Genomic DNA, 14,954 nt, shown 5'->3' on the forward strand with positions numbered 1-14,954 from the left:
AATTAGATTTAGACATCTTTAGGCAGACTGGCTGCATTCGCTGCTGTTTTCTACCATCTCCGCAAAAAGATAGCTTTGGCTAGTTAAATAAAAACCTCTCCATCTTGTTTTTGTCAAGTAGATAGTTTGTTCCTTTGAAGCACAACTGTCAGGGTATGGCAAACATAAGACCTTTCCTCTTTGTCTGTTTGCATATGATCAGTCACATGAACATGTTCATTTATAGACAGACTCTGCACTTGAAGACCGATAACCCATTAACTCCAGACCTGCGTAGAGCACTTCAAACCGAGGTTCTCATTCGTCAACCATGTGTTTTGTGCATAAAATGGCAAAGTATAGGCATGTTTTTAGCCACAGAACGTAATTATATCGGACATGGGGACTTCTATTCCTGACGTGTGTATGCAGACATGGTTTTTGCCTTCATTTTTGTCGAGTTTCTAAATGTGATTTGGGCTATAGGATGCACACGGTTACATATTCACATTTTTATTAGAAGAAAAAAAAATGCTTAAAAAGTAAATCACTTTGCTTTTGCTCTACAGCAATATCTCGATCAGTCAAATTCTTGAGCTACTTGAACTTCGAGACATCTTACATCAATATATACTACACTGTATGGACAAAAATCTGACTTCACAATATTTGTATATGCTTTTAGAACATTCCCTTCACCATTCAGTGGCCATTTCCTGTTATAATTACCTCCATTTATATGGGAAGGTAACATTTTGGAGTGCGCTTGTGGAGATGTGTGCTCATTCAGCCGCAAGTATTAGGTGTTAGCAAAGTCAGGAACTGATGTAGGGTGAGGAGTGCAGTCAGCATTTCAATTCATCCCAAAGGTGTTCAGTAGGATTGAGGTCAGAGCTCTATAGCAAGTCACTTAAGATCTTCCACTGCGAACCATGTAAACCACATCTTCATGGAGCTGGCTTTGTGCACGGGGGCACTGCCATGATAGAACAGGTTTGGGTCCCCTAGTTGAAGTGAAGGGAAAATTGAATGCTATAAAATTATGTGCCTCCAACATTGTGGTAACAGTTTGGGGAAGAAAAAGACACAGAGCTGGAAAAGTCAGATGTCCCGATATTTTTGACTTCTTTTATACAAATGTAAAACTTTTTCTGTGTATGCTTTGGAAAAACAAGACCTTGAAGAGAGAGATTAAAGATGACCGAGGATTTTCTGGAAAGGCTGAAACAAAGCTGAAACCAATAGAAGTGCAAAAGACTGACTGTTTTTACACACGGCAAATAGACTAGGATTCTGTATCTATCAGGAGGACGCGAGATTGTTTAGACTGTGGCTGAATGGTCACTTTGGGGATCATCCTAAAAGCGCAGTGTGGGCCATCACACCGTCTGAGTCTGAAATGGGGAAGAAAAAAGAAAGGAAAAAAACACAGTTGCGATGCTCGTGAGGCGACTAAAGCGTAATGACGGCAGCTGTGTGCGTGCAGATCGACCCGTAGAGTCCGACACAGACGCTCTCGAGCAATCTGTATCTCCTCCAAACACCTACACCTCACACCTGACCACCTAGCAGTCACAAGAGACACACACGCATTCACACACACATACACGCACTGTGCAGTCAAGTAGCTCTCCGATGAAGTGTGTGTATGCAGTATGTCAGATCTATAATAGCACAAATTCACTTGAATGACTTTGAAAGCGAAGCAGAGAGATGTGAACTGCGTGTGGATTTTGGCATCAGCCAGCACGGCTAGTCGGAGTGTATTTATCTGTGTTAATGACCCTGGCTTGGAACTCCTGACAGAACACCGACACGAGCCAGAATCATCACGGACACATCTGGACCCGAGAGATACTGCAGCTCAATTCTTCCTCACACATACACACAGAGATATAGTGCACTCCATAATAATCGGACAGTGATTTCTTTTTGGGGGTTGCTCAGTCCCTGTAATGCAGTTAGTGCAGAGTGTCAACTATAATTTAAGGCTGGTTACATCTGTGCTGGCTGAAGCCACGGAAGAATCGCAGCTCACGCCATTCCCATCAGGATTCTGGACAAATTAACCATCTTAAATAAACTTGTCATGTTTAGTGCCTGGCTGTAAATTTGTTGTGCTAGATGACTTCCTGAAGCTCAGAGACCCGCATGCCTGCTCCACGATGGCTCTCCTTCAACCGTTTGACCTACAGCCATTTTGGATCAGATTTTTCAAAATGCCCTCAAAGGTTTTGAGGAGGGTTTTTGATAAGGTGCATGAATAAAAGGGCTTTTTTCATTTTTCCACACACCGACCAGGCGTAACATTATGACCTGTGAAGTGAAGAACACTGATTATCTCTTCGTCATGGCACCTGTTTGTAGGTGGGATACATTAGGCAGCAGTGTTGAATAATATATTGTTCTAACATCCAGTGGCAACTGATACAAAAAGGCTTTGGTGTGCAACGTTTCACTTACAAACATGCAAAAAAAAAAAAAGTGTGGTTCAGGAAAACGTTTAAATGGGGTACGAATACACTGTTTACAAATGACCTGATTATACGTTAAAGACACTAAAGCTACAGATAAAACTTTCAGTGAGTGAAAACCAATGGCATTCTCAAAAAATAAGCCAAGTTGATGCTGAAAACCGAGTTTTTCGAGACGCTTTCAATTTTCAGCCCAACCAACGATTTTATAACATTTTCCTTCGAGGTTATTTACATTTTTATGGACTTAAAAGAAACTGTACAGATGAACAAATAACAGGTTTCGTGCACTTTTTCATTTTTCCAACACTGGCACTTTATTTCCCTGTTCGTGTTTCTGAATTATACTGCTGATAATATTTGACCAATGCAACTTAAAGCATAGAGACAAGAAAGCAATGTTGAACATTAGATACATTTAGTTATTTCGAGAAAATACAGAGAAGTTAAAATGTGATAGGAGATTTCCGTTTAGTTTTTCTTTGAACCAGTTAAACGCGTTCATTACTTATGATCTGTAATCTCAGTTCGGCAGAAACAAAAGCACTTTCGATTTTTCTTTTATTTATTCATTTATAATGTGTCCAATAAAAATGTCTATACATTTAGTCTAAATTTCTTTAGTCTGGCAAAAAAAAAAAAAAAGCATAATTTTATGTTTTTGTGTATATAAATGTCTGGAGCTCAGCTGGCGAGGAGGGTTCATTAACTGGACATTAAGCATTTTTAGTTGAAGACCCCTGTTCTACACAGCTATATAGGTATTTGCAAGAAATATGTATCAACTGCTTGAACTTCAACTCCAATTAGATTGGAATTACCCACATTGTTGGTGAAGAATATGACCAAATCACTACATATTGGTGGAGAATGCGAGCGCGAACTCAAAATATACAGTATGATATACAGCCTCTTAAAACTTATGTACAAATACATTAATTCAAACCGTTAATACCTACATATTTGGTGCAAATCCCTAAATTAATGGTAAGGAGTTCACGCTAAAAATACCTACAGGTTATTATGTTTACAAAAATGAGTTTTGCAGCCTTAACATTTTTCGTTGGTACCATGAACTTCTCCCCAATACCTTCTAGCTCGGCCCTTGTTATCCCTATAAAAACCCAGAACTCTCGTTAAAAAAAAAAGACCAGGCAACTGTTAGTTGGTTAATGAGAAACCACAAAACAATTATTTAAAAGTAAAACGCATATCAAAGCCTTTTGGTTCACCCAGACGAGCTGTAAATATCCTCACTGCGCACTTGAACCAGACAGGTTGTTTTCAAAAAGCCGAACGAAATGCTCCTGCTTTGGATTAATGTTTATTCAGTCCATGACTAAAACCCAAATAAATTAGCAAATATTTAATTACTGCATGCCTCAGCATGTTGATTACATACTGATCTCTGCTCTCCAAAGGTGTAAACACTGGAAGTTGCTATTAATCCTCCGTTTTTGAATTTTAACGAAGATGATAATCAAGGTTCCGCTTCATACTGCTTACAATGCAGCGCGACTGTGTTTATTTTTTTATTTAGCGAGAGTTTTAGGCGCAATGGTTTTACTGTACACAACTTTTTTTTTTTCTCTCTAAACACGGCCATAATGTCAGTAAATTTTTCAGAGGACCCTTAAAGCAATTACAAAATCATTTCACAAATATTTGTTTTAGTGTTTAAATATGCAATCCTGTCATCAGTGCATCCTTCATTTTTGGATTTTGTGATGAGGTCACACAGTTACATGATGATCTCTTGGTCAAAGGTCTTTATATGATCCTACTTGGATCAGAATTCACCAAAATTCCCGAACAAAATGTGACGTGAAACACCACGTCCGCGTCGCCGTAATGCGCAGTACCACAAGCCCATTGCTAGGCTTCTTAAAGGAAGTTGTTTACCACATATTGTTCACCACCCAATGTAAATGCTGCCATGCACAAGCTTTTCAATCTAGAATGTGCGAGATTTTTTAATGGCCACTTCATATGTAATTGCAAGCTACCATTCCAAACGCTGCCTACACATCTAACCCCAACCACGGTCTGTTTACTACTCTACCACTGACAAACACTACAGGAGACTTCGCTGTCACACTATAAGACCAGTTTCTTCCATCATCTGAACTGAACTCTGATCAAATAGATATGACCATTATGATCTCAGACACTGTACATGGTCACTCTGACCCACATTTTCATCCCGTCTGCACTCAGTTTGTCCCATGCTCTTTGCATTACCATGTTACTTGCCCTATGCCTCCATATCTCCACCTTGCCTCTACCCTGCCGGTCTCATCTCATTTCTCTGGATAATACACCTCTAATAGAACATGTCGTAAGCACCAGGACTCAAACTCTACTCACTACCTCATAACTGTATTTCTTATAAAACAATGTTCTATGTATATGTACGTAAATACGTTTTATATATACATAAAACACACACGCGCGCACAGGCACGCCTAAAAATTTTCTTAAGATATGATCTACTTAAGTTTTCTACTTATTTCAGCATACTTTAACAAATGCCTTCATTCCTTCCATCCTTCATTCATTCACTCCCACAATATACGGAATTCTCAGGATTTTCTTCTTTTAAGAGAAGTTGTTGAAGCTGTACATAAAATGCTAACAAAATCATATCGCTAGCGTTGGCAGGAAGTGCCGCGATTTGACCGTTGCGCAAAACATCTCACTGCATATCGTATTTCCAGTACTGAACGAGTAGCCACAGTCATACTGCGCTAACTCTAGTTTCCTTTTTGTACCCCTTGCACTGTTGTGAATGTTTTCAAGTTGAATAACAAAAAACAAAAAAGCTCCTGATGGAACTCAGATGTGAACTATGTTCTGCTATTTGCACTTGGAGGAACATAGCACTGAACAGATGCTAACTGCATTTTATTGGCTCTGCATAATGATGTTGAACCTAATCAAATCTATATTTTTTGTAAGACGAATTGTGACCTTTTCCAGGCATGTCAATGCAAGAAATGTGAATCGTTATCGCATTAAGCTTGTGTTTTTCCCAGTGTGTATGCAGGTGTATTAATGGGTTTCATTGGAACAGAAATGTGTGGTGGGAGCACCACTATATTCTGCTTTCACACTAGGAGTTTTATACCTTCTTGCATGTGCGCTGAAACCTTTCCAATACTGTCAACACTTCTGGCCTCTTATAGTAGAGGCTAGTTATCCGGCTTATCTATGTAGAAATCATCATCATATTATTATTATTATTATTTGGGCTTTTCCATTAGGGGTCGCCACAGCGGCTCATCTGTCTCCATTCCCCCCTGTCCTCTACATCTGCCCTTTTTAACCCAACTACCTGCATGTCTTTCCTCACCACATCCATAAACCTCCCCCTTGGTCTTCCTGTTTTCCTCCTTTCTGGTGGCTCCTCAGCATTCTCCTACCGACATACCCGTCCCTCTTCTGCACATGTCCAAACCATCTCAATCTCGCCTCCCTCACCTTGTCTCCAAAACATCCTACATGCGCTGTCCCTCTAATAAACTAATTTCTAATCCTGTCCATCGTCGTCACTCCAAACGAAAACCTCAACATCTTCAGCTCTGCTACCTCCAGCTCCACCTCCTGTCTTTTACTCAATGCCACTGTCTCTAAACCGTACTACATCTCAGGTCTCACCAGTGTCCTATAAACTTTTCCCAGATCTCAGCAGTGCCCTTTTTTTTTAAATAAACAAGTGCTCCGTCCTCCATGTTGGTTTTCACATGCTTGCCCCCTGAGCTGAACCCCCTAATCACACTTTTGGCACAGTGGCACAGAAACAGCCGAGTGTTATATATCTTAGTCACGAACTCCGCTACGCTCAGGTATCTGCCCAGTCCCACACAAGCAGCATGTAATATGATTTGCGCTAATCTCTGCAGAGCTACATGGCAAAAGGGCAGAGATGTGAGGCTGTGCTTTTCAGTGCCAAAGAGCAGCACAGAGCAAATTACCATGTCCCTGCACTCACACTTACAATTACCAAGCTGGCCTGGCTTTCCACCGCTCTCTCCTTTGTACACTTTCCTTCTCGACAGGTCTCAGAGCAGATCCTCAGCCAGGACTTCAAACGATATATGCTAATGCACGCTCTCACTTGGTTTAACACGTAACCCGTTTCAGATCTGACACCTAAAGCACCTTGGCGCTGCAGAAAAAGGCTGAAAAATTATGAAAAGAAGAGTTGGGGGGTGGGGGAAAAGAACACTTTATACTCACATTTAATCGATCAAACAGGTCGTCTCCTTCTTGCTTGTTTTGCATAAAAAGCTTGAGGTTTTTGAAAACCTGTGTGACAGACAAAAAAATATATATAAATATGTTTATTAAACCTGGGGTTTCACCACTTAGAGAGTCAGAGAAAGAGTTTATTCGGAAACGGAACCTTGTGGAAATGTCAAATATAATTGAGAACTCCTCGAATCCGTGCTCGCTAACGGCTAAAATATGCACGATACTAATTAATCAGCGGTGTGCGGGGGAAAAAAGAATACGGAAAATAAATAAATAACACAACCATCTAGTAGACAAAGCTGTCAGGCAGTCAGGGGACTTTGGGTAGGGCGTACTTTGCTCGATGATTGAACGCGGTTCGGCAGTGGGCTGTCAGTCTCCTAACGGGTGGTGCATCTCTCACCCAGCTTCATACATCATTACAACACTTACCATACACTCCCGTAGACAAACGGGCCATACCCACAGCAATCTCACACACACACGCACACCTTTTCTGATAACCGAGTTCCTCCGCCGGAGTACCATTACACGCTAATATGACACGCTCATAGAAGGCTGGCGCCAGATGCCACGATCAAGAGCGGCGATTCTTATTCATCGTGATGGAGGAAAGACGGGCGGCTGCAAATTACGTCTCCTCTCAATTATATCTGACATTTTCAACAACTCTCGCTCGCTCTGAATAAACCTGCTAAATATGCAGGGCACTAATTATTTCTCACCTGATGACTTTTCATTTTTAAATGTTCTCATTTAAATAATGAAAGCTAGTGTTCTCAAACAGCGCTCGGCAAACATTTCCTCTCCATTACATTACCATATAAGATGCAAAACAATAATTACCATATATATTATTAGGGCAAAAAGAGCCTTGTCTCGAGCAGCTTTATACAACGCGGGGATTTCAATGTGCGTTTCCACACTAGGCCTCCAGCTGACTCGCAGCGTGAGGCGGTATGGTCCTGAGTGGACCAGAGCGGCTGAACACACTTTACGGCTGTAGGATTGGGAAAGGGATTACACATGAGACGCCTCTTACCCTTTTCGAGACAGGAACCTTGTTGTAGTAACGGATGCAATCTTTACCCAGGAAGTCGAACTCCACCACACATTTCTCTTCGTCGAGTGTGTCGTGTAAGGTAATGTGCTCAACGCGCAGAGAGCAGCAACCCACTGTGTCCGCCGTCTCCCCCTCTTCCTTTTCATTACCTGCTCTCAGAGCCAGCTGCATGCACACACACACACACACAACAAAACCAAAAAAATAGCTTGGTCACATTCTCTAAATGATGACAGAAATCTAAAAGAAAGTTAACTTGCATGTAAGTGTTACAATTCCAGCCTGCAATCTAGACTGGCCTTAGGTGGTGGAGGTGGTGTAATGCTGCGAGGACACAGCACTTCGCACACCTTGGGGGTTGTTAATACAAACGAACAATAAATGCTGCAGCCTATTCCAGTGTTTTTACTGATCCCTAAAAACAGGGTTCCTACACATTTTTTTATTTCTGGTGTTCGCTGCTTTTCGGCTGATTCTGCATGTCGAATTCAAGGCGAGCAGTTTGGTTAGAAAGAGAACTCAGATTGACTATTTAGCTTAGCGAATGGGCAAACGAGATAAAAAGAATGGAACTGACGAAAGCAGACAATGGCGGAGTAAAGAGGAAATGCACAGACACTTGTCATTCTTGCTCTTGTGTTTTACAACCTCGCAGACTAATTGAAAAAAAGCTTAATGAATTCGTTATTAATGATTGCAGCAGGTGTAAACGCTGCTTGCTTTATATATGCGCAGTTCTTACTCTTTCGGTTTTCCTGTTCGGATGCCGAATGCAGACTACTGCCACCTGCTGGTATGGGAGAGTAATGTTCTTTAATGAAAACGCAGAACGATGCGTCTGCCTAATAATCGGCCTAATTTACAGCACAATCGGCAGATGCCGGTTAATTAAAAAAATGCTAAAAAATCGGCCGACCTATCAATCGGTCGACGTCTAATCGGAAGTAATGATTTTGAACTATAACGTGCGTTATGTTACAGTCTCCGTTTCCATGTGCTTCGTTTTTGCTTGTAAACATATATTTTCCTCTTAGTTTTGGGCTTCTGTGTACTTTCAGTCTATGAAAAACATAGCTTTCTGAAAACGGTCTCCAAAGTGGATAAATATGAAGCCTTTAAAAAAACGAGGACACATTTTAGTCATTGCAGCGACTTTCCAAAGAGCAGGAACGTCAATAAACGGCAAGTGGAAATGACTTATGTCGAAGCATCTCACGTTTTGCTCATGCGCAGTATGGGGACGTAAACTGGAAAAGTGAGTGTGAACGCGAAGCGTTTTGCAACAAAATCTGCGTTTTTCAAATGTATTCACAGTAGTGTAGACTTTTACACAAATTCTTAATTTCACATAACCGAATAGGGCAATAGTATGGAAAAACATTTTTCAATACTCACACACATACACACAGCCTTACTGACCTTGTCGATAAAATAGAGGGCTACAGCTCTCTGCCGTGTGCCCATCTGTTTGGACTTCAGATCCTCATGGTACTGGGCTCGGATAGAATCCACACACGTCTTCAGCTTGCGAGCCACTTCGTATTTCTCCCAGTCCTTCTCTCCCTGAAAAACCACGCAAACCACGTCTGTTGGTAATTTCTCAATAGAGATAAACAATATAGCAATAACAGTGTTGTGATAAAATGATTAAAAATGTTTACAATTTTAGCTATTTATTTATTTTTAGCATAAAAATGAAATTAGAGACCCCTTTGTTTGGTTGCAGATGTTGGTTCTATATCAACAGCCAAAATATCCATGAAGTAACTGAGCAACACAAGAACTGTGAGGATGGATTTGGACTGCAGTTAAAACAACAGTCTACTAAAATGGTTTAGTGCACACTGTAACAATGATGAAACTGTAATGAATGGACATTCGACGCCACGCAGATGCGGATGGATTCCTTTTTAATCTGGTTACTCTCAAGGTTTCTTTCTCATGCCATCTCAGGGAGTTTTTCCTTGCCACAGTCATCACTGGTTACCTCTTTAGGGATAAACTTAAAATGTACAGTAGATTTTGTTCTTTATAATTGTATTACCACCACTTTAACTCTGTAAAGTTGCTTTGAGACGATGTCGGTTGTTAAAAGCCAACTGGTGACTTGTCATATAAACGACATTTATACACGTATTGGTGCTTAAATCGTTGTACAAATCTACAAATTTCTGACTAACTTGTTCTTTGGCTGTTTCTGTGAGGGGTCACCACAGCTGATCATCCGTCTCCATTCTACTCTGTCCTCTACATCTGCCTCTTTCAAATTTACCACCTGCATGTCCTCACTCACCACACATAAACCTCCTCTTTGGTCTTCCTATTTTCCTTCTTCCATCCTCCGGATTCTCCTACTGATATACCCAATGTTTTTACAAAACGCCCTACATCGTCATCCCTCCCAACGAAAATCTTAACATCTTCAGCTCTGCTACCTCCAGCTTCACCTCCTGTCTTTTACTTAATGCCAATGTTTCCAAACCGTACAATATCGCAGGTCTCACCACAGTCCTATAAACTTTTCATTTTACTCTTGCAGATATCCTTCGCTTACAAATAACTTCTGCTATCAGCGCGTACCTCCACCTCTCCAGGCTCTTCTCAACCTGCTCCCTGCTCTCACCACAAATCACAATATCATTCGCAAACATCATAGCCCATGGAGACTCCTGTCTGACCTCAACCTGTCCATTCCCACTGCAATCAGGAAAGGGCTCAGAGCCGATCCCCACCTCCCTGACATTTTTTTATGAAATAACACTGATGTGATGAATTATATCAGACTGAATTTTTTTCTATAAAAATAATAGAATAACTGCAAAGAAATATTTACATATTTAATAAAAAAAATAAATGATCAGGAACATAGTAATAGTATTTTTATTAGAGGTCGACTGATTAATTGGTTCAGCAGATTAATCTGCACTGAAATTTGTTGATGGAACTATCGGCAAAAATCTATACCGACAGTTTTTCCAGCTTCGGGTCTGCTGTCATTACAACAGCGGCCTCTAGAGGCGAATCGCTGACGCCATGTGCTGCTTGTTTTTACACGCGAGATTGCGTGCTGCATGGATATTAATTAATTATAATATAATAATTATATAATAATTAATTATAATAGCACATTTTATGATGCAGTGCTGTTTTTTTTTGTGTTTTTATTTTTGTAATAAAGTTCAGTACTATTTTACATTAAAGAAGTTTAAAAACATTTTTTATTCGGTATCTAAATTTAAAAACCATCTAAAGATTAACAGGATATCGGCAAGTACGATCCATCCTAGCTATCGGTAGGGGTAAACCGATCGCAGTTGACGCGTGATAATAAATATATAAAGAAGAGGACGGCAGTAAGGCAGAGCTCCAGTAACAGAAGAAAGAAGAGGCGAAGGTGCAGTTCGTAACTCATTCCAAATCCTCGTTCCTGTGGGAATAACCTCGCTTATTGTGACATGTGCGTAATTGAGTAATGATAGAATTGATTGCTTTGCATCCTGATTTGATTGTGTGCGAGAAAGGCGGCGAATGGAGCGAGACAAATGACAAGATGAAGCATGCGGGGGAAGGGGGGAAGAAACACGCCGGCACGGAAAACACTTCACTCTCTGCTTTAGTTTGATTAACCAGCGCCCGGCACTACACCTAAATGTCATCACAACTAATCTATTAACCGAGGGAGGCAAATGCAGATTGACATGCTTAAGGAAACAGCGAGCAAACCGGTGGAGGGGGGTGGAGGTGATGGTAGGGGTTTTGGGTCATAGAAACAAATCATAAAAAGGACGAGGGTGAAATGATACCTTGAGCTTGGAGTTGGCGTTGAGCATGATGTATTTGCAGGAGCCCTGGACGTTCTCAGTCCAGCTGGCCAGCCAGGTCACCGTGTTGTCATGTCGCACCTCTTTCCAGCTGTGACCAGCAGGAGCTTGTGGGATACGAGAATCGCTGTGGAGCAGATCGGAGAATACATTGTGTAAAAGCAGGGTTTCTGCAGGTTTTACAAAGTCTGATTTAAGACTTTTTTAAGAATCAATGTAAGACCTATAATCACAACATAAATTAGAAAAAAATAGAAGAAAAAAAAAAAACACACAAATGCGTCTCTAACAACTGGTCTTACCCGAACCCTGAAAAAATTTTTTTTCAAGCTAAGTATCGCTAAACTGGCACTTTCCCATAGCTGAAAAATGAAATCCGTTTTACATCTCTAGTACAAGATTCGCACTCATAACAGAAAGCTGATTGGCTGTTGCATGTTGGTCTCATTTGTAGTTGTAATACAGTGAATTATATTTGGACTAGCAACAGAAACAACTACAACACCATGGAAACTAAAACAAAAACCTTCTAAAGTAGAGGTAGCGTTACATGGACATCGGAAAATTAAGACCTGTTTGAAATGATTTAAGACCTAGAACAGTAAATTGAAGACTTTTTAGACACTTTTGAAAGACCCCACAGAAACCCTGTGTACACCTTGACAAGTTTCTTCATGTTCATTTGACTTGAAAAAAAAAAAAGATTTCATTCGTTTATAAACTTGACACCTTCAACCATATTTGTCATGGGGGGAAAAAAAAAGAAGAAAAAAAACGATAAAACATCCATCTTTAAGATACGCATCTCACCTTGAACATCACAGCGGCGAGTTCTTTTGCCAGCGCTAATGCTTTGAACTTCTACTTCACAAACAAATACCATTGACCAAAATGACAAAATATTTTTATGTAATATAAAATACTTTCTCGGCTCTCTGCCTTCATGCATATTATGAAAAAAGCCAGAAAAATTGGACCCTGAAGAAGTCTAAACCTTTGTCAGTGTGATTTTCTCGTTATTTCATAAAGACATGCACCATGGTAACCCGTGCCGTCACATCCACACAAAAGACTGAAAGTTATCGAATAAACTAAAAATAAAACAAGTCAACAGACCAGAGCTGGCTGAAATAATCACAATTATTTCCCCACTGATATTAGCATGAACAGAGCTAATATTAAAACAATAAGGCAAAAGAGAAAACTTATTTTCGGTTCTAAACTTAGCAGAAAATCTTTTCCCACGAGCAGATTAGGGAATAAATGCAGCATCAGATGAAGCCTACAGATTTTCAAAGCCTTGTGATTGAAAAACCTGTATAAAAAAAAAATGAACACACTTCAGGAGAAGATGAAGTCTTCCCCAACTATATACACAATGTCAAAAATTAATCAATTCGAGGGTTTTCCCAAGCTGCCACACACATACTCTCGAACAAGTATGGAGGAAGCTTCCTAAGAACATGCAAGAGTAAGCAAAAAGTACTGTTTTTCGAGGACACACAGGGCCACAAGAAGAGATTAGCACAAGATCTTCTATCACACAGCAGCTGAATCGTCTGAACCTGTGTGCTGTTACCGGCTGCAGTTGATGATAACGTCCTCTGGCTGAAGCCTCTTCTTCAGCATGCCCTGTTTAGGATGTTCTCCTCTGCCTCGGAAAAGCCCTGGAGGCTCAATCTTAAAGTTGCCGATGCGTTCCCGGTGGTGGTCCAACATACAGTAGCCGTACTCCTCCAGAATCTTCTGATTGGACTCTTTTATAACCTGATAAAAAAAATAAAAAATTTTTACAGTTTAGACAGAAAGAAAGGCAAAGTTTAGTTCTGCTTCACAATACAATGTTTTTCTTTTGCATTTTTACACACTAGGAGCGCCAGCACAGTATTGAAGTTCTTGCCCCTGGAATGTCTCTAGTGTGATTCAGGGCAAAACTATTGCAACATGTTTAAGGGGAAAAATGAGGGGAAACCTGGAATCAGTCCTTAACAGCCCTAATATAGGCCCAAGGTAGGCCACTGGTGTGTGCTGTATATATTTTATTGCATAGTCAGATTGGAAATTTCTGGTGTTCAAACAGCCAAAATCTTGTTCGATGAAAGAAATAAAAGCCTTGATACACTTTCAGATCAAAGACAAAAGCATTTGCCTGCATTTGGTTTTAATTTCATGCTATTTCTCCTGAGATCATCATCATAATATGACTATACAGTCCTCTGCCTGTGAATTTCAAACATTATTTCCTTTACTGTGTATTACATTTACAGCATTTGGAACACACCCTTATCCAGAGTTACTTACAATCATCTCATTCATAGAACTGATCCTTGCTCAAGGGCCAGCAGTGGCAGCTCGGTGGAATTGGGATTTGAACTTGCGACCTTCTGATCAGAAGTCCATCCACTGAGTGACCACTTTCCCCTGAGGTTGATTCTATTAATTCAATCAATTAGCTGAACAACCAATATGACTGTTAACTACCACCTTTTATTCTGGGTAATATACTTAATATACATTCAGTATGTATGTTAGAAGGTGCCTAAAAGGAGGATTTTGTTCTTTGGAATGCAATGCTAAGAATAAACAGTTGACATGTATCTGACAGTTAGAAGTACACACTAGGGCTGAAACGATTCCTCGAGTAAGCAATTCAAGTACAGGTAGTCGTCGACTTACAACCTATGCAACTTACGACCATTCGACTTTACGACCACAATCGCTAGCCGCGGCGTACGACAGTGCGTACCGGCTCCGGCATCATTTCACAGTACCGTACATATAGCCTACTTTACTCTACGTAAGTCGACGACTACCTGTACAAGAAACATCTAAGCAAGCTTCGTTTAGTTCACTTAACTAAACACGGAGCACTGTTTCCCTACGGACCCTTATTACCGACGCACTACCCACTAAACTCGACCATGTTGGGGTCTCCTTTATAAACGCGGCGTACGGGAAAAAAAAAAACGGGGCTGGAAACGTGCGTACGCCACTTTGCTTGTGCAAATCTGTGTCGCCAATTCCCCTTCTCGCCTTCTGTGTTTCCCCGTTGTGTGTACGCAGGGATCACTTTTTTACAGGGTTTGTTTACTTTTAATAAATCAAAACCTTTGCGTGGAAAGTGGCGTACGCACGTTTATAAATGAGACCCCTGGACAGAAAAACAGAGAAGACGCTGCAAATTTAAAAAATGGCAGAACGGAGAGAAAACAGGAGAAGATTCAGAGAACACAACAAAGTTTCCAAAGTTGGGATCATTTCAAACTAAAATAAAGAAAACACCGTACAGTTTGTCTAACTATTTTAAAAGTAGTTCAAAATTGATTTTTATATTTTAACTTAGGAGTTTATTTATATATTTGT

The 14,954-nt window shown here is 40.4% G+C and overlaps 1 protein-coding gene across 3 annotated transcripts in view; it reads right to left on the reverse strand.

Moving 5' to 3' along the window:
• The window catches only part of zgc:173742 (DNA topoisomerase I, mitochondrial), a 59,382-nt gene that overhangs the window by 13,420 nt on the left and 31,008 nt on the right, over positions 1-14,954 (reverse strand). For all 3 annotated transcript variants that reach the window (XM_046864796.1, XM_046864794.1, XM_046864795.1), the window contains exons 11-15: positions 13,171-13,358; positions 11,574-11,718; positions 9,190-9,333; positions 7,750-7,935; positions 6,693-6,761 (exon numbers count right to left, since the gene is read on the reverse strand). In XM_046864796.1, the coding sequence (XP_046720752.1) occupies positions 6,693-6,761; positions 7,750-7,935; positions 9,190-9,333; positions 11,574-11,718; positions 13,171-13,358 (732 nt within the window). The remainder of the gene's footprint in view (positions 1-6,692; positions 6,762-7,749; positions 7,936-9,189; positions 9,334-11,573; positions 11,719-13,170; positions 13,359-14,954) is intronic.

The sequence above is a fragment of the Silurus meridionalis genome, chromosome 13 (assembly GCF_014805685.1).
Source record: "Silurus meridionalis isolate SWU-2019-XX chromosome 13, ASM1480568v1, whole genome shotgun sequence".
Classification (NCBI taxonomy): domain Eukaryota; kingdom Metazoa; phylum Chordata; class Actinopteri; order Siluriformes; family Siluridae; genus Silurus; species Silurus meridionalis.